The sequence below is a fragment of the Phacochoerus africanus genome, chromosome 13 (genome assembly GCF_016906955.1).
Source record: "Phacochoerus africanus isolate WHEZ1 chromosome 13, ROS_Pafr_v1, whole genome shotgun sequence".
NCBI lineage: Eukaryota > Metazoa > Chordata > Mammalia > Artiodactyla > Suidae > Phacochoerus > Phacochoerus africanus.
This window is the reverse complement of record NC_062556.1, coordinates 49,147,003-49,174,112: the sequence shown is the minus strand read 5'-3', so window position 1 is coordinate 49,174,112 and position 27,110 is coordinate 49,147,003. Positions and strand designations below refer to the sequence as shown.

At 36.1% G+C, this 27,110-nt stretch overlaps 1 protein-coding gene across 10 annotated transcripts in view; it reads left to right on the top strand.

Annotated features, from left to right (window-relative positions):
* MYCBP2 (MYC binding protein 2) overlaps positions 1–27,110 on the top strand; it is a 263,517-nt gene that overhangs the window by 111,324 nt on the left and 125,083 nt on the right. For all 10 annotated transcript variants that reach the window (XM_047755874.1, XM_047755873.1, XM_047755872.1 and 7 more), the window contains 14 exons: positions 1,907–1,998; positions 5,060–5,194; positions 6,505–6,588; positions 7,991–8,087; positions 10,642–10,834; positions 11,464–11,738; positions 12,574–12,795; positions 14,957–15,148; positions 17,833–18,039; positions 18,912–19,043; positions 20,604–20,782; positions 23,014–23,156; positions 24,552–24,652; positions 25,334–25,552. In XM_047755874.1, the coding sequence (XP_047611830.1) occupies positions 1,907–1,998; positions 5,060–5,194; positions 6,505–6,588; positions 7,991–8,087; positions 10,642–10,834; positions 11,464–11,738; positions 12,574–12,795; positions 14,957–15,148; positions 17,833–18,039; positions 18,912–19,043; positions 20,604–20,782; positions 23,014–23,156; positions 24,552–24,652; positions 25,334–25,552 (2,271 nt within the window). The remainder of the gene's footprint in view (positions 1–1,906; positions 1,999–5,059; positions 5,195–6,504; positions 6,589–7,990; positions 8,088–10,641; positions 10,835–11,463; positions 11,739–12,573; positions 12,796–14,956; positions 15,149–17,832; positions 18,040–18,911; positions 19,044–20,603; positions 20,783–23,013; positions 23,157–24,551; positions 24,653–25,333; positions 25,553–27,110) is intronic.

The following is a 27,110-nucleotide window of genomic DNA, read 5'->3' as shown; positions in this document are numbered from 1 at the left end:
TCCCTCAGAGTACAGCTCTTCAGCCTGATACTGCCATGGCTCACCACCTCCTCACCTTAAGGTATCCTTAAATAGGCTCCTGGTGAGCCTATTTAAAACCGTAAATCCGGAGTTCCCGTTGTGGCACAGTGGTTAACGAATCCGACTAGGAACCATGAGGTTGCGGGTTTGGTCCCTGCCCTTGCTCAGTGGGTTAAGGATCCAGCATTGCCATGAGCTGTGGTGTAGGTTGCAGACACGGCTCGGATCCTGCGTTGCTGTGGCTCTGGTATAGGCCGGTGGCTACAGCTCCAATTCGACCCCTAACCTGGGAACCTCCATATTGCCGCGGGAGTGGCCCAAGAAATGGCAAAAAGGCCAAAGAAACTAAAAAAAAAAAACCCCAAAAAACTGTAAATCCTCTCCCTTACCATAGACTTAACTCCCAGTAGTCCCCATTTTTTTGTTTGCATCATTCATCCCTGAATGCCCAGTTCCTAGAATTGTGCCTGGCATGCAGTATGTGTTCAAAAATACTAATGCAGGGGAGCCAGGTTAGGGGCAGGTCATTCAGGACCTTTATATCATGCTACAGAAAAGAAGAGAAACCATTGAAGACTTTTAGATGAAGTATTCTGATCAGGTACTCATTTTAAAGAGTACTGTGGGTCAGTAATCAAAAACAAAACCCTGTAATTTATGGAATATGGGTAGAGCAATGGAGAGAAGAACTTTTTTTTATTGAACTCTTCCATCTAGTCACATTGAATATGGTCACACTGACAAGCTTTGGTACCAGCAGTGGAATATATGCAGTATGGGCAGGGAGATATGGAAAAAAAGGATTATTTCAGGTTTTTTAATCTAAGTGACCAGGTGAATGATAGTTCTGCTAACAGAACGGGGAGGCAGGAGGAGGCAAAGAAGAGTCACTTTACAACTAGTGAGATTGAGCCACGTGGGGGAATCCAGTGACTAATGAGACTCAGGTCTGAGGTAGAAGCAAATTTTTTAAATCGTTCACATATAATTGAAAAGTGGAGACATCTAGCACACTTTCTGTCCAGCAAGTCTAAGTGTCCCCTTCTCTTTTTCTTAGTGCTTTTCTTGTAGTTCATCTGTAGTTATCCAGAGAAATACTTTTTTTTATAATATATATTAATCCATTTTTAAAAAATCCCTTCGTCATAATTCTCATTATTTTCACTTAATTTTATAACTTTCCTATTTGATGTTTTCTTCTCTTTTATTCTTTTCCAGTACTCTGGCATCTTCCCCTTTTTTATAACCACTTTTCCCACACTCTTCATATCTCCTTTTGCCATGCCGTTATTACCTTGAACGCTTTTTTGTGATGCATTTTTTTTTAAGGGTTCTTACCTTCTGTTACTCCTCTCTGTCTCTACAGCTAACGTTTTTCTAGCCTTTTTTTTGGCTGGATATTTTTCTAAGTGTTCCACAAGTATTATTTCACTTAATTCTCACGATTATAATGACATAGGCACTGCTGGTGTCCATCTCCCTTTTATGGATAAGGAAACTGGATCCTAGGATCTCACAGCTAGTAAGTGTTGAAGCATAATTCTACCATGTTTGGAAGCTCACTTAGAACTTAAGAGTTCTCTTACCTTCCTCAGATGTTTATATCTTTTACAGAATGTTTTTGGAACTTTTGATATAAATAGATGACTATATAAAATAAGGAAAATGGAAATTAATGCAGACTGTAAGACATTTATATGTTTCTTAATTTAGGTATATAGATTTGTGTATTTCATTGGATAACTTTTTTTTTTTTTTAAAGCAGGTACTCTTTTACATTCTGCAGTGTCCAGCATATATTGGAGACATAACATTATGAGTATATTTTTCAGCAGATTTAGATGACTGACTGATTGGGCATGATATGTTTTTCTCCTTTCCCCAGCTGTTTGAGTTAGGTCCTGATGGAGGAGATCATGAAACTGATGGAGACCTTCTTGCAGAGACTGATGTGTTGGCTTATGACTGTGCTGCTAGGTAAAGATTTCTTCATTAATCCGTATAATCCTTGCATACTTAATATGAAAAATGTATTGTAAATGAATGACGTAACCTAAAAAGAACGTTTTCAACAATCTGTGATCAAATGTTTAAGAAACTAAATTATATATTAGGTAATGTAAGTGTTACTTTTGACAGTGCTGCATTAGGAGTTCCCTTGTAGTGCAGCAGATTAAGGGTCTGGTGTTGTCACTGCAGTGGCTCAAGTCCTACTGTGGCTCAGGTTTGATTCCTGGCCCAGGAACTTCCACATGACACAGACATGGCCAGAAAAACCCACAGTGATACATTGAAACTATTAATATCCTTCATACTTGTATTTCACAAAATTGACTGTATCTACATTGAAGGTAGAGATATACATATATTTTGTATAATCTGTCATTGCATTACTTGAAGAACATGTAATATGCTAGTGTTCTCGTAATGTGACATAATCCAGTGCCATTATGTATATTGTATCAAGTAGTCATAGTGGACCATACTTCAAATCATCTGTATGCTCTGACACCATGCCTGTGGTATTTGCTTGATGATAACACAGTTGGAGAGGTGGCCAGCTTTATTAAAACCTCTTAGGAAGTAACCAGAATCAGTAGGTTTATTTATGAAGATTAATTAAATAAAAGAGACTTAAATTCCTATCAGCCTTCCCAGTATAATCCTAAGAATTATCTCAGTCCTGTGTTATGACAAGCCATTGATTTGAATCAGGGAATACTCTGCTGAGAAAAATAAATAAATTGGAGTTCCCCTTGTGGCCCAGGGGAAACGAATCCAATTTCCACTAGTATCCATGACAATGCCGGTTCGATCCCTGGCCTTGCTCAGTGGGTTAAGGATCCGGTGTTGCTGTGAGCTGTGGTGTAGGTTGCAGACACAACTTGGATCCTGAATTGCTGTGGTTGTGGTGTAGGCCTGCAGCTGTAGCTCCAGTTGGACCCATAGCCTGGGAACTTCTATGTACCGTGTGTGCAGTCCTAAAAAGCAAAAAAAGCAAAAAAAAAAAAGAGAGAGAGAGAGAAAGAAAAAGAAAGAAAAATAAATTGGCCTTCTGATAATAGTAGTACATTGTCCTTCCCAGTAATAACTGTGTTAATAAAACCTTGTGTGCATCTTTTTGCTAATGAAAATGTGTCATTTCTAAAAACAGCATTGGGGCATTGAGTTTACTCTTAGCAGGTCAGTACTTTTGGGAACAAAATAGTAAACCTAAAGAAAATGTTAACTTGTTTCTTCACCTTAGGCATTAACAGGAGATACTTTTTCACTCAATATTTTATTACATACAAATGATATTTAGGAAAATTTCAGGAAGGTTAATTGATTAATTTTTAACAAAGCCTTAAGATACCATTGTCATAATTTATTTTTGAACATATGATTATGAGTCAAAAATACAATGTATGATTTCATGAATATAGAATCACGTAGATTTTCTTCATCTTCCTAACAAAGCTCAGATTCCTAAGGCTAGCATTAAAAGACTTCCATAATCTTTCACAGCATCTTTTTAAACTTTATGCCTACTACTGTTCTCTATCTGTCTTAATACTTTTTTACAAATTTTGTTGGAGTTCCTGCTGTGGCACAATGGGCTCTGTGGCGTTTTGGGACCTCTGGGATGCAGGTTCGATACCCAGCCTGACACAGTGGGTTAAGGATCCAGTGTTGCCGCACCTGCAGCTTAGGTCACAACTGTGGCTGATCCCTGGCCTGGAACTCCATATGTCCTGGGGTGGCCAAAAAAAAAAAAAAAAAAGTACAGTAAAAATTTTATTGAATCATAAGGAGTTCCTGTTGAGGCTCAGGGGGTATAGAACTCAACTAATATCCATGAGGATGTGGCTTCAATCCCTGGCCTGGCTCAGTGGAGTGAGGATCTGGCATTGATGTGAGCTGTGGCATTGGTCACAAATGCAGCTCAAATCTCGTATCGATCTTGCTGGTTGTATATGCTGGCACCTGCAGCTCCACTTCAACCCTGGGCCTGGGAACTTCCATATGCTACAGGTGGGGCCCTAAAAAGGAAAAAAAAAAAATTATTGATTTATAGTTAATTTACAGCATTGTGTTAATTTCTGCTGTATGGCAAAGTGACTCAGCTACACACACACACACACACACACACACACACACACAGTCTTTTTCGTAGTCTCCTCCATTATGGTTTATCACAGGATATTGAATATAGTTCCCTGTGCTACACGGTAGGACCTTGTTATGTATCCTGTCTTAATGCTTTAACCTAACTGGACATCTTCCCACTTTCAGGCCCTGTTTTGTATTTTCAGACCTCTGCAGATCTGTTCATGACATTCTTCCCCTTCCTCAATAGCCTTTATTCTTCTCTCTATCCCAGCTATAGCTGATGCATATTCTTTGCACTTTGTTACCCAGGACTTTATCACTCTTTTACCTTGGACTTAGCAGATGCCCTTATTTGTATACATGTTTTTTTCTCTCCTTCTAATTTAGCAAATTTCGAGGGGAGTTACCATGTCACAGGCTCAGTTCAAAATGCTTTCCTCTCAACGCAATTCTCAAAACAATGCAGTAAGATAGATATTTTTATCCCTATTTTCAGTTGAAGAAACTGAGTCACAGAGAGAATGTTATAACTTGCCCAAGGTCACCCAGCTTTTGAGTCAAAGAGCCAGGCCTTGAACTCAGGCCATCTGATTCCAGAGCTCTCAAAAACACTTGAGTAGAATAAATGAACTACGAAAGAAAAAATTCAGAGTTTTCCAACAAAACTGGCATGTTTTTAACAAAATTTTTGTCTTGGTATCAAAGTTTTATAACATTGAGGGAAAATTTAGTATTCAAGATTGAAGGGAAGGAATGTAGTGCCATCACTATAACATAAGTAACCATTATTTGTTTTTATGTCTATTTTTAGAGGGGTTTTAACATTATTTACAAAAGCTTTATAATACAATGTATTTCACATTTTGTTTATAAAGGACTTAAAAACTAAATGTATATAACAAGAAGTACAAAGGCATTGTCTTTGACACATTAATTTTCCTCACAGAGAAAAATATGCCATGATGTTTGATGAACCAGTTCTCCTGCAAGCTGGCTGGTGGTATGTGGCCTGGGCTCGAGTGTCAGGACCCAGCAGTGACTGTGGGTCTCACGGACAAGCGTCTATTACCACAGACGATGGGTAAGCAGAGTGCTTAATTACTACTTAGGCAACTCTCATTTTTGTTAGTGGAATATTGTTTTGAAAGGTCCAGAAGTCCCTCAGTAGGATAAGAATTTTACTAGGTCTAGAGCATAATATGACCTGCTAAATACTAAATTCATGTAATCTCATGCCAAATTAAGGTCTAGACAGAATCGGGAAATAATAGGACTGCTCCTCTTTGTTCTTGTCAGTTGGCATTTGTATGTATTTCTGGATGTTATATTGTTTAAAAGCTTATTACCAAATTAGAAATTATATAGAGAGGAAAGTGACAGTGCTAGTGAGGAGTTTGGAAGCTATAAAAAAAAAGAACTATATACCTGCTATAAAATTTGACAGTGGTTATGAAAACATTTAATTGTAAAGCTTTAACGATATGAGATGATATAGTTTTAATAAAATGTAAGGGAATTTACTGTTTAAATTTCAAGTATAGAGTACTTCCCAGTTTATAATATACTTTCATATGTATTATCTATTTGATGCCCTCAACAACTTTGTAAAGCAGTTATTAGCCTCGTTTTTACACTCAGGAATAGAGAGACAGACAAAAGGTGAAATGATTTGCCTCAAGTCATATGGCTACTGTGTGGCAAAACCAAATCTCATCCTGGAGTCTCTCAACTGTTAAGATCCATGTGTTTGAAAGGACTGTCATTTATAAGAGAAATTCAGTTTATCTTTATTATTCTTGAGCATAAACTCTTTGAAATGGATAGAAGTTATTAAATAGTATGTTTCATATAGATTTGTTCAACTCATAACAGTGTTGACCAAAAAAAGAGCAGACTGATTTAGGAGGTGAAGTCTGTGTTGTTGAATATTCAAGTGGAATGCTGTAGAGGAGTTAAGTGTGTTGTTGTAGTGTATCCTTTTCAGCTTGCTATAAGGTTTATACTAGAATGGGGACTACATTGATCCTGGACTGTGTGAGTCCCATAAACAGTTCATTCATAGTGTTTTGAAGCTAAAGTTTATATTGTATCTATTTAAGCAGATTGTAAACTGTAATTGAAATATTTGTGAACATCTTACTGTTCTGGTTAAGGTTAAGCTAAGGGGCAACCTAGAAGCTCCCAGTCAGGATCAGTTCTTTCTTTTACCCATTAAGCCATTTAGAGCTAGAACTGAAGTCAACACACTGTCTCTTCTACTTGTATTTTTTTTCCTTAAAGCATGAATCTCTGTTCAGTAGCATAACATTTGAAAACATGGTTGTTAAATTTTTCGTTTTCTCTTATGAATCTTGAGTCATGTTGTTTTGGTTATGTTATTTTTTCTCTTAGGGTTGTTTTCCAGTTTAAGAGTTCAAAGAAGTCAAATAATGGTACAGATGTTAACGCTGGTCAGATACCTCAGTTATTATACAGGTACTTAGCATATTTATAGATAATTAACATGGTTTATTCCTTTAACATAATGAACTGGGATCACTTTAAAATATACAACATAATAAGGGAGGAATTATATGAAGCATTCAGCAAGTTGTAATACATCTTTAGAAATAGAGCTACATTTAATTTGTGTTTTGAATATTTTTAAACATTTTTTACCTCAAGGTTAATTTTAATAAAATATTGCTCAGATTATCTGTATTATGCCTATAACAATATTTTAATAACTTATTTTTAAAATATATTGATTTTCTTACCAATTTCAGAATGTTTTAAACTAATTTGTCTTATAAAAATGAAATCTGTTAGGGACCTTAGATTTAGGCCTGGTTGATTTGTTCTGCAGTCTTGTTTTTTGTTCATTTTGTGTTGAAATGAATTGGAAGATCCTTTACTGCTGAAAAATGTTCTCCTTTAATTAAAATATCAAACAGTAACTTCTCATATAATGCTATTATATTTTAGCTTTATTTAATAATTTTAATTACTTCATGGTAATCGAGACATATATGGGAACTCTGCTTCTGTGTGTCCATCTACTTCTGCGAGATTACTGCAATAATTTTTAAGCTAAAGAATACAAATAGAGGAGTTCCTGTTGTGGCCCAGCGGGTGAAAAACTTGACATTGTGTCCATCAGGTTCCTTTCCTGGACTCGCTCAGTGGGTTAAGGATCTGGCGTTGCTGCAAGCTAAGGGATAGGTCACAGATACGGCTTGGATTGCATTGCTGTGGCTGTGGCTTTGGCACAGGCCAGCAGCTGCAGCTCCAATTCGACTCCTAGCCTGGGAACTTCCATATGATACAGGTTCAGCCTTAAAAAGAAAAAAAAAGGGGGGGAATTCAAATGGATGTAACTTCTCACCAAAAAAAAAAAAAAAGCATTCTTACTCTAAGTACTAAAAATCACAGGAAATATCCTTAAAACAGTGATTCTCTGTCTTCTATGTATTTTCTAGTAATCACTTTAAGAATTTAGATGTTATAAACCTTACTTTTTCCAAGAGGAGATTTTTGTTTCTTTTTATGCAGTCTGTTATTGGCAGTATTTGTAATGTGTGGCGTTATAAACATAGCAAGTTACTACTTTCGGGTACAGTGGTTGAGTGATTTTTAATGGTAGCGTTTAACAGTAACATTGCTGTATTCTTAACGTTCTCTAACACCTAGTCTTATCAAGGTGGGATTGAAAAGCCAAAGTGTTCACGTGCTAAAAATTTTGTTTAAATTGGAAAATGTTTATGAAAGCTCCAAACTGGGATTTTTACCTAACAAAGATACTTAAATGTTTATTTTGCTATTGCAAAAATGTATATTTGGAAAGAAAAATTTCTTTGCCCTTTCCAGCATAAATTTTATGTGTTTCTTCTGTCTTCAGACTTCCAACCAGTGATGGCAGTGCTTCAAAAGGCAAACAGCAAACCAGTGAACCTGTACACATTTTAAAGAGATCTTTTGCACGAACTGTCTCAGTGGTAAGCCATTTTCTTTAGAATTTCAGCTTTTCTTTCCTGTGTTCAGTTTCATTTTGGTGTTTAACATTTAGCCACTTTTCTAAGAGTTTATCTCAGTGTAGCTTTATGAACTCAGATATGTTTATGTTAGCTTGGACATCCCCTGCCAAAGAGTATGTGCTTCAAATAATGAGAAAATAGAGCTGTTGACTGATTTTAACATGCTTTTCTATTTCTGAAGTAAATGGTAGATTTTCCTGTAAATCACATGTGAATGCATATGCTGAATGAGTTAGAAAGAGAAGGAAAAGTTGAAGGGTGGTGTTAGCCGTGAAGTATTACTTTCGTGCTGATGAATTAAGTAGAAAGGTTGCATATCTAACTGGAGATTTTGTTGACCATCCACATTCTATGTTAGGTACATGATGCTACTGGGTTTACCAGTGTAGGATGGAAAACCAGCAAGGTATAGTTGAAACATTGTGGTATTTCAGTTCGGGAAGTCTGGGTTAAGTTTTTGTTCTTTCATTTGTTATTCAAGGATTCTTACGCAAGTATTTAAGTAAACTACATCGTAGTGTCATTATGAATTTTAATGAGTTAAGGTATTTTTTTTTAATTTGTAAGGTACTATATGAATGTGATTTATTAATGTAGCTGGTAGTCTTATCATATTAGTAAAATGCATAGGGAGGATGCTTTTTACTTCATTTTTGTTAGGTTGTTTTTTTTTTTAAACCATAAAATTAACACATGCCCCTGGTGAAAATAGGGTACAGTAGGTTTAAAACTATAGTAAAACTAATTTAAAATTTTATTCCCATAACCTTGTTTTTACCATATGTAACTACTATTTACGTTTTGGTGTATAGTCTTCCAGACTATTTTTTATACATAAATGCATTTATTAGTCTCTATTTACAATATACTATATACAACCATCTTATTTATTTTTGATCATACTTAAAGTTCTGCATCTTACTTTTTAAAACTTTCATCAAATACACTTTGGGTATTTATTTCATGTAAGTACATTTGGCTCTATCTCAATTTTTTTAGTGTTTGCTTAGTATCCCATAGAGTGGCTGTACTCTAATTTATCTGACACTGTTCCCATCAAAGGACAGTTTATTTCTCATTTTTTATTATTGCAGTTGTCCCTTGATACCTGAGGGGGGACTGGTTGTAGGACCCCTCACAGATACCAAGATTCCTAGATACTCAAGTCCTTTATATAAAATCATGTAGTGTTTGCGTATAACCTCCACACATCCTCCTATGCACTTTAAATCATCTCTAGCTTGCCTATTAATACCTAATGCAATGTAAGTGCTGCTGCGTAAATAGTTGCTAGCATACCACACATCCACTTTTTGCTTTTTGGAAGTTTCTGGAATTTTTTCTTTTCCGAATATTTTCAGTCTCCTTGTTGGTCGAATCCACGATGCGGCATGGATTGACTGTATAGCCATACATATGTGTCTTTGCTATTTATGTACTTTTGTGAATATCTCTACTGAAAGTAGACTCATTTAAATTTTGGTATATCATGTCAAATTCATCTTCCAACAGAATGTGCTTTGTTGAATAAGAGACCCTAAGAGCTTTGGCTCCTTGGTACCTTGGCATCCTTATATCATTAAGCTCAGTTTGGTATCTTTTGAGCCAAATACGTGTCTTTCCCTCTGTTCTGTCTTTTTCAGTGATCTCTTTCCTCCGTGCATAGTAATTCTTTTATATTTATGTCTGCGTAGTTTTGTGACCGTTAGGTATTTATAATCTCTGTGTAAGAAACTTATTCATTCATTTCTTTAAAAAGTAAACTATAAACCTTTATTCTTGATATTGCTATACCAGAGGACTGGAATTTGGTGGAGATGAGGGAATAAGTGCTTTGCTTTGATATTCATCTAGTATCTGTCGTCATGTGCCCGATAAAATCTTCGAGGGCTGCTCACCTCCCTAAAGCCATGTGCTAAAATTTTAAAAAATCCAAATAAGTGTGTTTCATTACTTTCTTAGTCAATTTTAACATTCTCTTAACTTGCTTATCAAGATTTGGCTATAGTTTATATTGTAAAATTTAGTATATAGACATAAAATATGTTGTTACTGATATCTAATACTAAAATATTTTATTCAAAAATTATTAAAGTGTTTAAAATATTTTTGATTTATATACACAATACTAATTGACATTATAGAGTTTAACCTTTAAGTAAACATGTTTATAAGTGTTTTTCATTTTTTCTTTATTTATATGATAAACTAGATAGGTTGGTAGTAGGGAAAGTTAAAAATGTATTTTTAAATAGATAAATATCGAAGAATGCTACTTTTATTTTTTATTTTATAATGCTACTTTTATAGATGCCTAACAACTTTACCTTTTTTGTCAGAGATACTCCTAATGGTAATTTAATGAATGAACTAATAGAATGTCTATTTTTTGAGCTATGAAAACTCAGTAAAAACTTCAAGATAAACCTTTGAAGTTGAATGTCATTTTTCCATTTGATTCAGCCTATGATATCATTTAACTAATTGTTATCTATTTTTTCATATTCTGGATTAGGAATGTTTTGAGTCATTGTTGAGTATTCTTCACTGGAGCTGGACCACCTTAGTCTTAGGAGTTGAAGAACTCAGAGGATTGAAAGGATTCCAATTTACAGCTACACTTCTAGATTTAGAGAGACTGCGCTTTGTGGGTACCTGTTGTCTAAGGTTATTGCGTGTCTATACCTGTGAAATTTATCCGGTGTCAGGTACGATTCATTTCTTAAATGCCCTCAGGGAGAAAATATTTGAGACATTGAGAAGGTTTACTTAGGGATTACCAAGAGTTTGTTACCTTTTATTTAACCTGCTCCTGAATTGAGAGGAGAAGTTGTCTTGCTGTGATACTTGTACATTTACTTTTAAAGAATATAATAGATTGCTTGTTGTTTTGATAGCAAAAAGTCATGCTAAATTAAAATTCAATACTCTAATAAAATATTGTTTTCTTATTTTATTTTTAAATTTTTTATGGCCACACCTGCATATATGGAAGTTCCCGGGCCAGGGATTGAATATGAACCACAGCTCTGACCTACACTGCAGCTTTGGCAACACCAGATCTATAAAGTATTATTTTAAACAGAGTCTGTCAAATAGAAATATTTTGAACAACTGATTTGGACTTAAATGCTGAAACTAGCAAGTTGGAGTTTTTTTCTGTTTAGATTTTTGAAAGAAGTAATTTTGGACCACACATAATCTCTGTACTATTTCATTTCTAGGTTATGAGTACTTGTGATTTTTAGCCATATAGGAAATTATTTGAATTAAATCAAATGTTTTTATATGTATTTATTGTTCTGTTTAATTAGCAACCTGCTTTGTTCTCTTAAAGCCACAGGAAAAGCAGTTGTAGAAGAAACCAGCAAATTAGCAGAATGCATTGGAAAAACCAGAACTTTGTTAAGAAAAATTTTGTCAGAAGGAGTTGATCACTGCATGGTGAAGTTGGATAATGATCCCCAAGGATACCTCAGTCAACCCTTGAGTCTCCTAGAAGCTGTCCTTCAGGAATGTCATAATACCTTCACTGCCTGTTTTCATTCTTTCTACCCAACTCCTGCCTTACAGTGGGCTTGCCTTTGTGATCTCCTGAATTGTTTGGACCAGGTAATTTAAGTTTTTAAAATATTAGTTGAAAATATGATTTATTAATATTCTTCAAGAACATATTTTGCAGTTGCCTCAGTCTTTCTAACTTGTTTATAAAAGATAAATTAAGAAACTTGTTTGTTGTATGTGACTTAAATAAAACCATTTTTTTTTTCTGTTTGCTTTATCATTCGATAGTTTTAAATTGGCAGGCATGTTGTATAGGTTCTGGGTTGCTCCTTTTACTAATTAGGGCCTTTTTGATGTCTTTCTTAGAGAATAGTGCTACAGAGGACAGTGATTCTAAAGTTACATGAATACGTAAAGAGTACAGGAGGCCGATTTTTTTTTTTTACCGTGTTTAATAATTTTCCAGCTTCATTGGGTAGTAACCTAAACAGTTGTGTTTTAAAGTGTTGATATAATATTATCCTATAACATAATAATAATTACAGTGCCAGAGTTCTAGAAAATTTTGGTATGATTTAAAAGATTGTTTACTGGAGTTTCTGTTGTGGCACAGTGGAAAAGAATCCAGCTAGTATCCATGAGGATGCAGTTTCCAGCCCTTGCCTCGTCTCGCTCAGTGGGTTAAGGATCTGGCGTTGCCATGAACTCTGATATATGTCTCAGACACGACTCAGATCCCAAGTTGCTATGGCTGTGGCTGTGGTGAAAGCTGGCAGCTAGAGCTCCAATTTGACCCCTAGCTTGGGAACTTCCATATGCCGCAAGTGCAGCCCTAAAAAGAAAAAAAAAGAAAAAAAAAGTTTACCTTTGATATATCCAGAAACTTGGATTATATTGATGCAGTATTTCCCTTTGGTGGGCTGCCTATTTTTGTTTTTAAAAGGATATCCAGGAGGCAAACTTCAAGACATCAAGTAGCCGACTCCTTGCAGCTGTGATGTCAGCTCTGTGTCACACTTCTGTCAAGCTGACCTCCATCTTCCCTATTGCATATGATGGGGAAGTACTGCTGCGGTCAATTGTTAAACAAGTTAGCACGGAGAATGACTCCACGCTGGTTCACCGTTTCCCCCTTCTGGTAGCACATATGGAAAAACTCAGCCAGGTAGGTCTTTTTATATTGAAGCAATAAAACTGTAAATGGTGACATATTTAGCTTGGCGCTTATTCCTCTGTAGCGGTAGCTATATTTATCAAATAATTATGATTTTTACAAGGGGAGGAGTTAACATTAAGGAAAAAAATGTTCTCATGTTTACCTATAAATGAGTGATCTTTTTTCTCTGATTTTTTTTATTTTAAATGATCTCTAACCTATAAAAAACTTGTTAGAGATGTGTGATAAATTTCTATTTGTATTTTCCTGAACCATTTTAAAAGTGCAGATACTGTAAGCAAACTTTTGTATTCCAATACAGTATTTTAGATTACCAAGATAGAATTTTAAGGAATTAATTTTTAAAACATTTCTTCTGTAACATTTTGGTATGTTAAAATAAGCATTATGAAACAATAGTCATAAGGAAACACTCTTTAGTAACTGCTTCTGGCTTATTAGAAAGCACTATGGCGAAAACTTAAATACGTATGAAAACCATATGTAATTACTACCAAGTTGATGAGAAGTTATCTTTAAAATTAAAGCAAAATAAAAAGGAGTAGAGGAGTTCCCATTGTGGTGCAGTGGAAATGAATCGACTAGGAACCATGAGGTTGTGGGTTCTGTCCCTGGCCTCGCTCAGTGGGTTAAGAACCTGGCATTGCCATGAGCTGTGGTGTAAGTTGCAGAAGCAGCTCGGGTCTGGCGTTTCTGTGGCTGTGGTATAGGTTAGCAGCTGTAGCTTTGATTGGACCCCTAGACTCGGAACTTCCATATGCTGTGGGTGTGGCCCTAAAAAGCAAAAAAAAAAAAAGAAAAAAAAAGAATTATACTTTTAACAAAATGAATAATTGATTATTTTAAGAGTTCTCCTATGGTGCAGCAGGTTAAGGATCTGCTCGTGTTGCTGCTGTGGCGCAGATCCATCCCTTGCCTAGGAACTTCCACGTGCCGTAGATGTGGCCAACAAAAGACTATCTCTAAGTGATTTTATTTTTAGTCTTAGATTGGATGTTAAGAAAGTAGGAGAGAAAGACTGTCACATTGTTGAGTGTGATTTACAATAATTTCATGTTGATTTTAACCGAAAAGATACTTATTTTTTTCTAATGGATTGAAAGTAGACTCTTTGACATACTTGATTTATCTTGGGAAGAGTGATTTAAGACCCCTTTCCACCCTGAGATTTTATGACTTTATGAAATCAGTTAAATCTGTAATGTTTCTGTAATGCAGTGTAGAATGCAAATTTCACGCTCAGGGAGTAACAAGTTGTTTTTGATAACGTAATCATAGCAAACGATTTCCCGATTTTACAGATGAGCTTGAGACACTATGAAAAAACTGGAACTAGATCCCAAATTGTTTGATTTCCTAGTTGCCAGGATAGCCAAGAGGGTCATTGGTCACGACCGGCCCTCTGATGAAATTGAGTGCATCTTGCTCTCTGTGGACCGTGGGCTGAAAGATATGAGGATGGTAAAAGAGATAAATAATGTTCATGCGAGATATCTGATTAAATTATTCATCTTTCCCCCTTTTTTTCTGGAAGAAAATATTTTGCCATTAGTCTTTCAAAGAAATCTGTAATTTCTTATTTTGAAAGTTTTTTATTAATAGTGTTTGGAATTTCTTGTCTTCACTTCTGAAATCAAGTACTATAGAAATTGTAAAACTGCACAGAAATATTTGTTGTAGAATTCCATGTTGGATGTACAGAAAGAATTTTAGTAGAAATAGATTTGTGTAGACTCTTTCTCAGTTGTTTTGCCTTTAAACATACCAGAAATAATAATTATCTCAGTTTGGAATCTGGTCCTGTAGAAAAAGCTTTTAAAACAGGAAGAGGTTTTTTTTCTGGCATACACGACTGTTATTGAAAAAGTAAATTAAAGGATAAATGAAAATGACTCAGGGTTAATAAAAAAAAACACCTTGTAAATAAATATGTGGTACTTTTATACGATACCCAGTGACTAATAATTTTAAAAAGGATTGTTAAGTGAAAAGTAGATAGGGTGACTCCACATACAGCTGGATATATATGTAGACAGAGGCTCAAGTCTGAATTTTAAGTGTCGTCTCGAAAGACAGGATCTTGCAGTTGAGTCTTATGTGAAGGAAAATGAAGCAATATCTTAGAGCCTCCTGTTTTCCTGTGTCGTAGAATGAAGAGAACATCTCAGGGATGACAAGCTTCCGTGAAGTTCTCGAGAAAATGCTGGTTATTGTGGTGCTCCCGGTCCGGAACAGCCTGAGGAGAGAGAACGAGCTCTTCTCCTCCCACCTGGTCTCCAACACCTGTGGGTTACTGGCCAGTATTGTCAGTGAGCTGACAGCATCAGCCCTGGGATCTGAGGTAATGGTATATTTTGGTATTGGATAATGAGCACATGTTTAAACTCTCTGCATTCTTTCTTTTTTCATATATTTTGGTTTTATAGAAACTAATTTTCATTAAGAAAATACCTTCAAGCTGGGTGGGGTTTTTCTCCCCTTCCTTACACCTCTCCTTTGCTCTTACTTGTTTCCTCTCTCTCACCAGTTCTTCCCAGGATGTTGCAGTAATACAAAATATTGCAGTAATGTAAAATACACATTTTCCCCTTCACTGACCCATTGCACAACCCACCACCATGTCCCAATAGAAGTAAAGAGAGTTCTCATTGCTGGGTAATGAGTGGTAGAAGTAGGACGACTAATAATGAATATGTGGTATGGAAGAGGCAAAGAGGTTCAAACCTGAGCTCTGTCCACTTGATCAACCCTAGGGAAACACACATGTAAAATGGGAATAATAATTTTTATCTGATCTATATCACAGAGTTTTTTAAATTATAGTAAATTAGGTAACAAAATATCGTCATCATGTTTATGTGTACAGTTCCGTGGCATTAAGTACATCCACATTGTTATGCAGCCATTCTCAGAAAGTTTTTAAAGGATCAAATATTAATATGTTTGACAAGGATAAAATGGGATCCTGCTGTATAGCACTGGGAACAATATCTAGTCACTTGTGATGGAACATGATGGAGGATAATGTGAGAAAAAGAATGTGTATATGTATGTGTGGCTGGGTCACTTTGCTGTAGAGTACAAATTACAGAACAGTGTAAACCAACTATAATGGAAAAAATAATCATTAATAAAAAAGAAAAAGACATGTACTCTATGTTAACACTTATCTGTGAAATCTGAAAAATAAATGTATCTAACAAAACAAAAACAAATATGTTTGATAAAACTACTTTGAAGCATTTTAAAATGCCTTTACATTTTTGTAATTATTTTTCACCATTTCACCACCCTGCTCATTCAGTTTTATAATTTATCTAAATGTCTTGACTGAATTTGATGAATGTTTCTAATATTTTCTAATGTTTCTAATGTTTTTTCTCCTGGAAAAGTAGACAGTAGATTGGTTTTGAAAATCATGTTATATTGGAGTTCCCGTTGTGGCTCAGTGGTTAACGAATCCGACTAGGAACCATGAGGTTGCGGGTTCGATCCCTGGCCTCGTTCAGTGGCGTAAGGATCCAGCGTTGCCGTGAGCTATGGTGTAGGTTGCAGACGCGGCTCGGATCCCAAGTTGCTGTGGCTGGTGGTGTAGGCCGGTGGCTACAGCTCCGATTCGACCCCTAGCCTGGGAACCTCCACATGCCACGGGGGCGGCCCAAGAAATGGCAAAAAGACCAAAAAAAAAAAAAAGAGGAAGAAGAAGAAGGAAAATCATGTTATAATGTGAAATATATCATTCAAATGAATGCTCAGTAACTAGCTTGTACTCAGTGGCCCCAGGTCTCTCGTTTCTTGTCGAGGAATGTCTTTTCTCTGTTTACTTTTATAATTCCTGTTCTTTGCTTTTTCTTCCTTATGGATTTATTTCAGAATCTATTCTTAATCTGTTCAGTCTACACTCATTACCGATTTGTAGTGAAAGTTTAGCCTATAGTATTTCAAAATGATTACACGAAGCTGAGCAGATTGTAGTGTCTTAAGCTCTGGCCTAGGAGGTAAAACCCTTGTCAGAACATTTAAATTTTTTTGTCACTTATTCATTCAGTCTATAAGATGTTTCCATTCTGTACTAGATCCCAGAGGAAAAGATCTGTCCTGCAAAAGTTCCCGTCAGAAATTGACTATCTAGTTATTCCCTGTGAACTTAACTTTTCTAATGAAAAGGGATGCCCCAAATTACATGCGCCTAATGTATAACCTTGGGAGTTTCTAAAGGTCCTTATTTAGATATCCATATATCTCTCTTCCTCAGAGAAGGTTATAATTCTTGCTAGAGTCATTAACTTTAATTTTTTCCTCTTGTAGGTCTTCCAAACATCTGGAGCCAACTTAGATCAGAAGCAGGCTCTATAATTAAAAAGAGAGGTTTCAAACCAAAATAAGTACTCTGATCCTCTCTAGTCAGAGTCTGTAATTAATGAGGTTGTACACACATGCGCATGTGTGTGTACTTTCAAATATTGACTGCCAAGTTATAATATACATTAGTGGTATTCAAACTTAGGGCACAGAACATTTTTTGCAATGAATTCTCAATTCCCAAACTCACAGATAACAGGAGGGATGGTGTGAATGAGGACAGGAACTTTGAGTCAACCTCTTTTTTGAATTTCTCTGTCCAAAATTCCTAGACTTCTCTGCAACATGGTCTGACAGCTATTAGTCTATATATTGATGAAATTTCTGGTAACTCATTACAAAGTGAGTGATACATCATTCATATGATTGTGATAACTTATGTCTATACCTCTGTTTATACTTCTTAATGTTTATTCTTTCTGTTAAGTGATGTGTATAGTTTAATGTGACTGGATAATACTGTCATATGATATTGATTTGTGAATTTAGACTGATAAAATCTGCCATTATTTAGTTCCTCTCTTAATGGAATGGACCTATAGGAAAGTTTAACTCACTTGTTAAAAGTAGGTTATTCTTAGAAACCTTTGGATAGTTTTGTCAAAGGTATATGAGTTATGCTCAGGTGCAGACTTCTGATGTCATCGCTTTTATCATTCACAGGTGGATGGGCTTAATTCTCTCCATTCCGTTAAAGCCAGTGCTAACCGATTCACAAAAACAAGTCAGGGGAGAAGTTGGAACACAGGGAATGGGTCCCCAGACGCAATCTGTTTTTCAGTAGACAAACCTGGAATAGTTGTGGTTGGCTTTTCTGTCTATGGAGGAGGAGGAATTCATGAATATGAATTAGAGGTGTTGGTTGATGATGTAAGTACCACTCTTGCAGTGTTCATCTTGCTGTGTGGGTTGTGTCAGGACATACCATTATAATAACATGGTGGTCCAAATCTTTGAGGGTTTAGCAGGTTAGTCATAGATGGACAGCATTAGAGAAATTAGAAGGAAGCTATTCTACATGATTGCCTATGTGCCATTTTGGATGGCTCCTGTCTTACATTTTTTGCAGTTCCAGGGAAGATTTTAAATGAAAAAAAACAAACAAACAACAACAACAAACTAGAAATTATATAGCTAAGCTTCTGATTATAAATCTTGAGTAATTTTTTTGATATTGTAATATTTCAGAAACTAATCAGACTGATATTATTACCTGTATCAGTGATTAAGCAATTTTATCAGAGTGCTAATGGATGGATCTTAGTGAAGACAGTATTGTTGAATGAATTAGTTGCACCTTACTATGTTCTCTGTACATTTTATAAAGTGCCTGAGTTTCACAGCGTTTTATTAAAATGAGACAAAATGATAGCATACAAATCATTTGCTAATAGCAGTCCATCTGTATTTTGCTTCTTTTAAGCAATTAGCATAAGTTACTTCCCTACTTTACTAGGCTCTATGATTAGCTATCACATTCTTATGAAGGAAGGGGGCATCATTTTAACACAAATGAAAAAAGCCTATTTGTATGATTTAATTTGTGGAGTCCTCCAGGTAATAAGGTAAAAATGCATAGTTGAGAGGACCACAGATATTTTCTTTATTATGTATGGGGAAATGCCAATGGATAATTTTGTGTGCAGGGATACAAACTGGTTAAAGACAGTAACTGATTATAAGTCAAAATTGTTCATTTAATTAAGTTAAAATCATGGCGAATTTTGTTTTGTTTTAATTAGAGTGAACACGCAGGGGATTCAACTCATTCTCACAGATGGACATCTCTAGAATTAGTCAAAGGAACTTATACAACAGATGATTCACCCAGTGATATAGCTGAAATCAGACTTGACAAAGTTGTTCCTTTAAAGGTAATTTAAATAGTATGTTTCTTTCATAAATAGGATATATTATTATGTAATATACTTAAAAAATAGCGTGAACTGTCTCTTAATGTGGTCCTTTAGATGTTTATAAAATACCAACTATATTCCTGGTATTGTACTTTATTGTATTCTATTTTTGCAAAGGATCTCTTGAAGTCTGGTGTAGTGGAAAGTGTCCGTAGGTTTTGGTGTCAAAGAAACCCAGCTTCAGATACCTCCTCTTGCAAGCGTTAGCTCTAAGTCATTGAACATGTCATCACTTAACCATTTGGAGACTGATCAGTGGATTGGGAAGGATATTACCTCCTTGTAGCGTTGTTCAGGTTAAACTAAGGGATGGAATAAAGTGCTTTCCTCAATATCTAGCACAGTACAGAAACTCAGTGCTTTCTTCTCTTCCCATTTTCCTTCTCTTACTGAACCAAAACTCTTTTAAAAAATAAATGGTCTTAACAGATAGTATTAACTGTTAAAGTTATTATTTTGTGTAACCATTGTCTAGCAGTAATAACTATTTAGCAAAACAAATTTTACTTAACGTTAAAGTCATAATTAATAGTGTAATTCTAACTCAAACTGTGGTAATTTCATTATACGGCAGAATTTTTGATGAGGTAAACTCATCAGTTACTTCATCAAAAAGATAAGCGATACCAAAAACAAAAAACCTACATTATGGTGTTTATGTCATGGGTTATTAGGCACCAGTATCTTATGTGTCACATTTTCTATATACAGTGAATCTTATTTTTCTTATGGATCCTTTTTTCCCATGTCTGTCTGCCCATCTTATTTCTGTCCCTTAATGTGTCTCAAAATAAAAATGTTATGGACCATTGCTTTTTTCCATATTTAAAACTATTTCAGAAGTTAAACTCATTAAAGGGACGTATTAGTTTATGTATTTAAAATCTATTATTATGGCTAATATTCTTTAGAGTGTGATTTAGAGCAGAAAGTAGAGTCACACTGCCTATATTTGAATCCTTATTAGTCACTTATTGTGACTTTGGGCAAATTATTTAACTTCTCTGTGCCATAGATTCCTCATCTGTAAAATAAGGATAATAATGGTACTTACCTCACGAGGTCATTCTAAGGATTAATTTAATTAAAGTAAATCTCACAAAGTACGTAGGACATTCTGTTAACTAGTAAACATTAATAAATGCTAGTTATTACCCTAGCACTTATTGAAAATGATTTGTTAAAATTTCACTTAACCAAATTTTGTATGAATATGACACATTCAGTATAGAGTTGACCCTTGATCAACATGAGGATTAGAGGTGCGCTGACTCTCTTTGCCACTGTGTAATTTGTAGTCAGCTCTTTTTATACACGCTTCCTCTCTATCACTGGTTCTGTGTGTGTGGATTCAACCAGCCTCGGAGGGTGTGTTTACTAGTGAAAACCCCCAAGCAGTTCTAACCAGCGATGTTTAAGAGTCACCTGCATTTAGCCAATTTACTGCTAGGGTTTGTTTTATGTATCTTCTGCACATTATGAATCACTATAAACATGCTTAACATCTTTATTGCGAAGGAAAATGTTAAATATGCTGTGCGCTTGAGGAACTACGGAAGCCGCACAGCCAATGGAGATGGAGGCATGACCACAGTTCAGTGCCCTGATGGCGTGACGTTTACCTTCAGCACGTGCAGCTTGAGCAGTAATGGTACAAACCAAACCAGGGGACAGATTCCACAGATACTCTACTACAGGTAGGTGTGAGCACAGAGAGCAGAGAACGTTCAACAGTAGGAGAACGTGTACAGCTTGTTACCAAGGTAAAAAGTGCTAACTGGGCAGTGGTAATTAAATTATGCAGTGTCTCTTCTGTGCACGTGCATACAAAGAGGTCTCATTTTAATACATAAATTCAGTGTTCACTTTAAAATGTTCTTTGTCATTGTTTCTTATGTTTTTGTACTGGGTGTATATGCTCTCTGTTTTTTATAGTTTTGTGGTCTGTAGTTTCAAATTTTAATGAAATTTATTTGTTCTGTAAAAATACCAAAAATTAATTGTCTGATCAACTCTACTGAAATACTAGTGTTACCTTGATCCAGTTATCCAGTCAGCAGAATATTGTAAGGTCTGTGAATCTAGTCCTTGGAGCCTTAGAATATATATAATGACGTGTTTCTAATAATATTTTTAATAAAAACCATTCCTTCTGTAAACAGTTGGAAAACAAAGCATGATAACAATTTTGAGTTAAGAAAACATTTTCATTTCTCACTGAGTTCTTAGCAATTTAGCTGGAAGCCTAGGTAGCAGTGAGTACTCTTCACCACTTTTGTCTTCAACCTGATTTGACAACAAATCCCTGAAGTTGCCCATCACTTTTTGAGGCTTGCTGCTTCCTCTCTAAACAATCTGGAAACACCTCCTAGGGCAGTTCGTACAAAACGTTTTCCATAGATGTAGATGAACTGCTTTCTTTCTCCAAGCAAAACAGAATGGAAATAGTCATCAGCGGAGACCTGCACAGTGGGGTGTTGCTGCTGAGATACAGAAGCTTTCTAGTCCTTTTGCCCTAATCATGAAAAACCTTTTCTGTTACATAGTCCTACAATAAATAATACATTGTTCTCTTTTTCAAACTGTAAATTAGAAACCATATCATGCACAAAAGAAGTTATGTGTTTTGAAAAGCTGGAGGGCCCCTTAAAACCATCTGGTATCCAGACTGTCTGTCTTCTACAAAATACGATGTTTTCAATATTTTGATATTTTCTACCAAGGTTTAAATAGCCTTAGCTTTAAATTTAAATTAATTAAATTTTAGAAGATGAAAATCACTGAACTATAAAAACCATACTACTTTGATGGCTCCCAAGTTTATAGCTCTAGCTAGGGCTGAGGCCTGAAATGCATATCCAGGCCCCTCTGATCTCTTCATCTGAATGACAGCACTGGAGAGGATGAGGAGAGTTCCTGTGTCCTGAGCACTTCCTTTGTGGCACGCAGTGCTCTGAGCACTTCCCTGTGTTACCTCAGCCAGGCCTGCCTCACAGTGACTCCTTAAGTTGGGCACTTTCCTATCCCTGCTTCACAGATGAGGGAACTGAGGGCAGGAGTGGCTGAACAACTTGCCTGAAGTTACACTTCTAGTAATGGCGGTCCTGAGGTTGTAGGTGGGAAATTGGACTCCAGGAGACTTACCATTAACCTCTATACCACGTACTCACACATCATCTTAGTGGACACGTCCACGGCTCTCCTCCCATCCACAGGTACAGCAGACACCTCGGGGTCTCTCTTGACATCCCTCATTCCCTCGCTTTACATCAGTAAGTCCTGCTCGCTGTACTTTCTAAGTCTGACCTTTTCTACTGCTCCCATAGTTGGCAGGCTAGCCCGAACCATCCCCACCCCAGCCCAGGGAAGCACCTGGATGACTGGATCTTAAAGGTCTCCCTCCTTTCACTGCCGCCCTCCTGCAGCCTGTCCCCCACAGCACAGCCAGAGTGACCTCATAGAAATGCGAATCCTGTCAGTTCTGCTCTTGCTCACATTCCGCCCCTAGCCTCCCCTTCCCATTCCAGCATGAAACATAAGGTCCTCACTGTGGCGTTCGCACCTCACATGGTCTGACTCCTGTTAACGTGGCCCACTTGTCGCCCCTCACTCTCCCTCCTTTCATTGCGGTCACATTTGTCTTCATTCTGTTCCTCGAACACACCAATCCTGTTCCTGTCTGAACCTTTATCTTACTGTTCTTTTTGCCCTTGTTCCTAATAGCAGTTCCTAAGATAGACTCTTCATGGTTGTATTTATTTATACCCTTATCTGGCTTTTTCTTTGAAGCCCTGTTACTCCTTAAAATTCTGCACTTACATATGTACTTTTTTTAATTTAAATGAGCTGTGATATAGATAAGATTCCTAGAGTTAGATCGTGTTTTACCCGCCATGTAAAGTAATCTCATGTGTTATTCGTGTTAAAGGAGTGAATTTGATGGCGATTTACAGTCTCAGCTTCTGAGTAAAGCCAATGAAGAAGATAAAAACTGTAGCAGGGCTCTCTCTGTGGTAAGCACTGTTGTTCGAGCTGCAAAAGACCTCTTGCACAGAGCTCTTGCTGTGGATGGTAAGACTTTTACTTTCTTAATAGTAGTATGTTAGATTCTTAATTCCCTAACTTATGCACAGAGTTGCTGAAGAGGAACCATCCTACAGAATCTCAGAGTATGGTAGACATTATAAATCTACATGTATACATACGTTCATTTTGGATCGGCCATTCTCTCCATACTCAAATGCAGAATTTTTTAGAATAATGAAAAGCCATTATTTTATATTATTTTCTTAGTTAACCCATTAAGAGGAAAAAATTCTTGATTAAACTAAATCTTTGCTTCTTTTAGTAGTCAGAAACCATTTTTTGTCCTCCTTTAGACCTGTTTTTCTTTCTGTATGTTCTGTTTCTAGTGGAATATGTTCTGTGTTCTATAGTAATAGTAACCCACCAAATTCACTTCTCTGAATTGAGTTCTTTGAGTTCTTTCACTGGAAACTCCCCAGTTTGTATTCTTTTTTCCATCTGTTCTCCCATAGTTTAGCCTGCTGTGGTACAAAGCACATGTCCTGTTTTTCATGGGAGGATAACATCCTGATAATCTCCCTGCCACCTTCCCCCCATTCCCCGTCTCGCTATATAGTCATTCTCCACAACTGGCAGCAGTTATATTTACAAAACATTACTGTTATCCATAACATTTATTCTTAAATGTATTTGCACATTAGAATCACTGGAGAAACTTACTGAAAATAAAGAATATTTGGCCCATCCAAATGCCTAGCCTATTCTGATCCAGCAGCAGATTTAGAAATAAGTATTTGGAAATAATTGGCCTTGAATTAAAATGTCCTCATAACCTAGACTCAGCATATCTTCCTAGCCCCATGTTCAAGGATAAATAATTAAAATGTCCATCAGCAAACTGCTTTCCTTGGAAAAGTAGAGGGCGGTATGGTATAGCTAATAACAGGAACCGTTTTTGGAGTACTTAGTATGTGCGGGCATTGTTCTCAGCATTTTACCTTTAACTCACTTAATCATCACCACATCCAATGAGGAAAGTATTGTTATCCTCTTTTACAGGTAAATAACCTGCACACACAGACTGCGTAGTTCCTGATGTCACGTGTCATTAAGTGTGTGGCACCAAGAATAGTGGTTTAACATCATGACTGTTACCCAGAGCTCTAATTCTGGCTCTGTCATTTTACAAGTGTATGGTTTTGGATAAGGAACTTAAACACCCTGTGCTTTGGTTTCCACTTCTTAAAAGTGGCAATGATAAAAGTACCTTATTGTGAAGATTGAGATAATGCATGTAAATAATGCCCTTAGAATAGTTGGTCCTTTACCAGCACTCAGTGTCAACTATAATTTTGCTCAGGAGACTAGAATATAGATTTATCGTAATATATACATTTCAATGAAATTACCTTCTAACTATAGTTTTAATGCCTTTTTTAGCTGATGACATTCCAGAACTGCTTAGCTCTTCCAGTCTGTTTTCCATGCTGCTTCCCCTTATTATAGCCTACATAGGACCAGTAGCTGCTGCTGTTCCCAAGGTGTGTGATTTCATTCTCTTGGAATCTTTTTTGTAAATATAATTTTTTTAGAGTTTGCGTCTTTCCTTTAAAAATATTTTAATCTTTGAGCCACCTGGGTTATAGGTAACAAAGAGATAGGCATGTAAATGGTAGAAGTTATTTGTTAATTAACTAATAACTCTCTGATCTTCATATTGTTTACTGGATTACTGTGCTTACTTATTAGCTTTACATTTGAGGAGTTGGGTATAGGAAACATATTTTAGAATATGATATGGAAGGAAAGCTTAAATTCACTGAGATCGTAAAAATTTGTGATGTTGATAAAATCTCCATTTTGAATAAAAATCCAATGTAAAAGAATAGTAGTGTTGTAAAATTGACATAGTCAAGACATGGAAGAAATCATAAACTAATGATTCTTTGGTATAGTTAAATTTGAGTGAAACCTAGTTTACTGCAGATCAGAAAAAAGCAGAATTGTATAAAAAGATAGACTAGATTATTTTCGTATAACACCTAAGCCATCTAAGATAAATCTTCTCTTCTATAAAACAAATTTCTCTTTGAACGAAAACATGGCTAGGAGAAACGCTAGATGGAAATTCTTGGTAATAAGGATAACCAGCAGTTACAGGAATTAGTAATTTTAAAACAACTTTCACATTTATTATCTCCTTTAATCATTTTTTTATATAGGTGGCTGTAGAAGTCTTTGGCCTTGTCCAACAGTTGCTTCCTTCAGTTGCCATTTTGAATCAGAAGTACGCACCCCCTGCGTTCAATCCTAATCAGTCAACAGATAGCACCACAGGAAATCAGCCTGAGCAAGGCCTCTCTGCTTGTACAACCTCTAACCACTATGCTGTCATAGAGAGCGAGCACCCCTATAAACCTGCATGTGTGATGCACTACAAGGTGGGCACCGATTCCCAGGGAGAGCGTAAACTTGAAACTTGATGTTCTGCACTGATACCGGGCCTCGGTTCAGAAGGATGACTTCTTTTATAGTAATTTCATCAGAGAGAACCAGCAGGTGGTTACATACTGTCAGACACACACAACAGACTTTTTAAAAGAGTATATAGTTTTATAAGGTTATGAAAGTTGTTCTCATATCTTCTTACAAGTACAGTGCAGTGTAAAATGAATGCTAAACTGCATGTTATATATTGTAATAGTGGATATAAGCAATAACATTTTTAAAATTGCATTTTTGAACTGATATTATTTATAACGCAGCCTGAGCTCTGAAAATTAATATACCCAATGTAGGAATTAAAGTACTGTACATAATGTTAAAAAATGTATAAAATAGGAGTTCCCATTGTGGCTCAGTGGTTAACAAATCCAACTAGGAACCATGAGGTTGCGGGTTCGGTCCCTGCCCTTGCTCAGTGGGTTAAGGATCCAGCGTTGCCATGAGCTGTGGTGTAGGTTGCAGACGCGGCTTGGATCCCGTGTTGCTGTGGCTCTGGCGTAGGCCAGTGGCTACAGCTCCAATTAGACCCCTAGCCTGGGAACTTCCATATGCCACGGGAGTGGCCCTAGAAAAGGCAAAAAGACAAAAAAAGAAAAAAAAGTGTTAAATATTTATTATTATAGATTGTTCAAAATTCTTATTCCTTGCTTTCTAAAGTATACCATTTAAATTTAGAGGAAGAAAGGAATTTGTCAACTTAATTATAAGTTTTATGTGCTTGTAACACATTCAGCTTTTTATTGTAGAAGATGGTGAACATGTGAAAGGACAGACTAGTGTAGTTTACCCCACTTATCCATCGGCCCACATTAAGCAGTTATCAATTCTTGGTCAAACCTGTTTGATTTATTCCCCACCCTCTTGTCCCTTCCTATATATGTTTTAAAGCACATTCATGGATATTTCATTGTGTAGCTCTAAAATATAAGGACCTTTTAAAAAATAACCATGTTATTATCACACTAAAAAACCCTAGTGATTCCTTCATGTCATCAAATATGCACATTTTAAATTGTTTGAATTAGAATCTAAATAAGATCCACACATTGTGACTGATTATGTCTCTTTTAATTTATTGATTCCCCCTCCATGTCTCTCTCTCTCTCTCTTTTTTTTTTTTTTGTTTCCTTGAGTTTTATTTAGGAAACTGGATCTTGTGGTTTTTGGTTAGGATCCTCTTCAGCTTGCTTCCTGCCTCCTTTAGACACACCTCTTACAGTCATTCAGAGCGTCTTTGCTCTCCTGTGTACGATGTTATTAGATGTTTTGGGCTCTGGTATAAGATGCTATAAGAGGCCTACACATTTCCTGCCTCAGATCTCAAACCCATCATTTTTACAAAGTGGCATGGTTCCTTTTAATGGTAATGAGTGGTTAAAAGCTGAAACATGGCACTAGGAATGCTCTTTTCTTCTGACTTTGGCATTGTTTCTAGATCTTTGTAATGTATAGAACCAGTACATACATGCACTCATCAACACACATGTATTTATA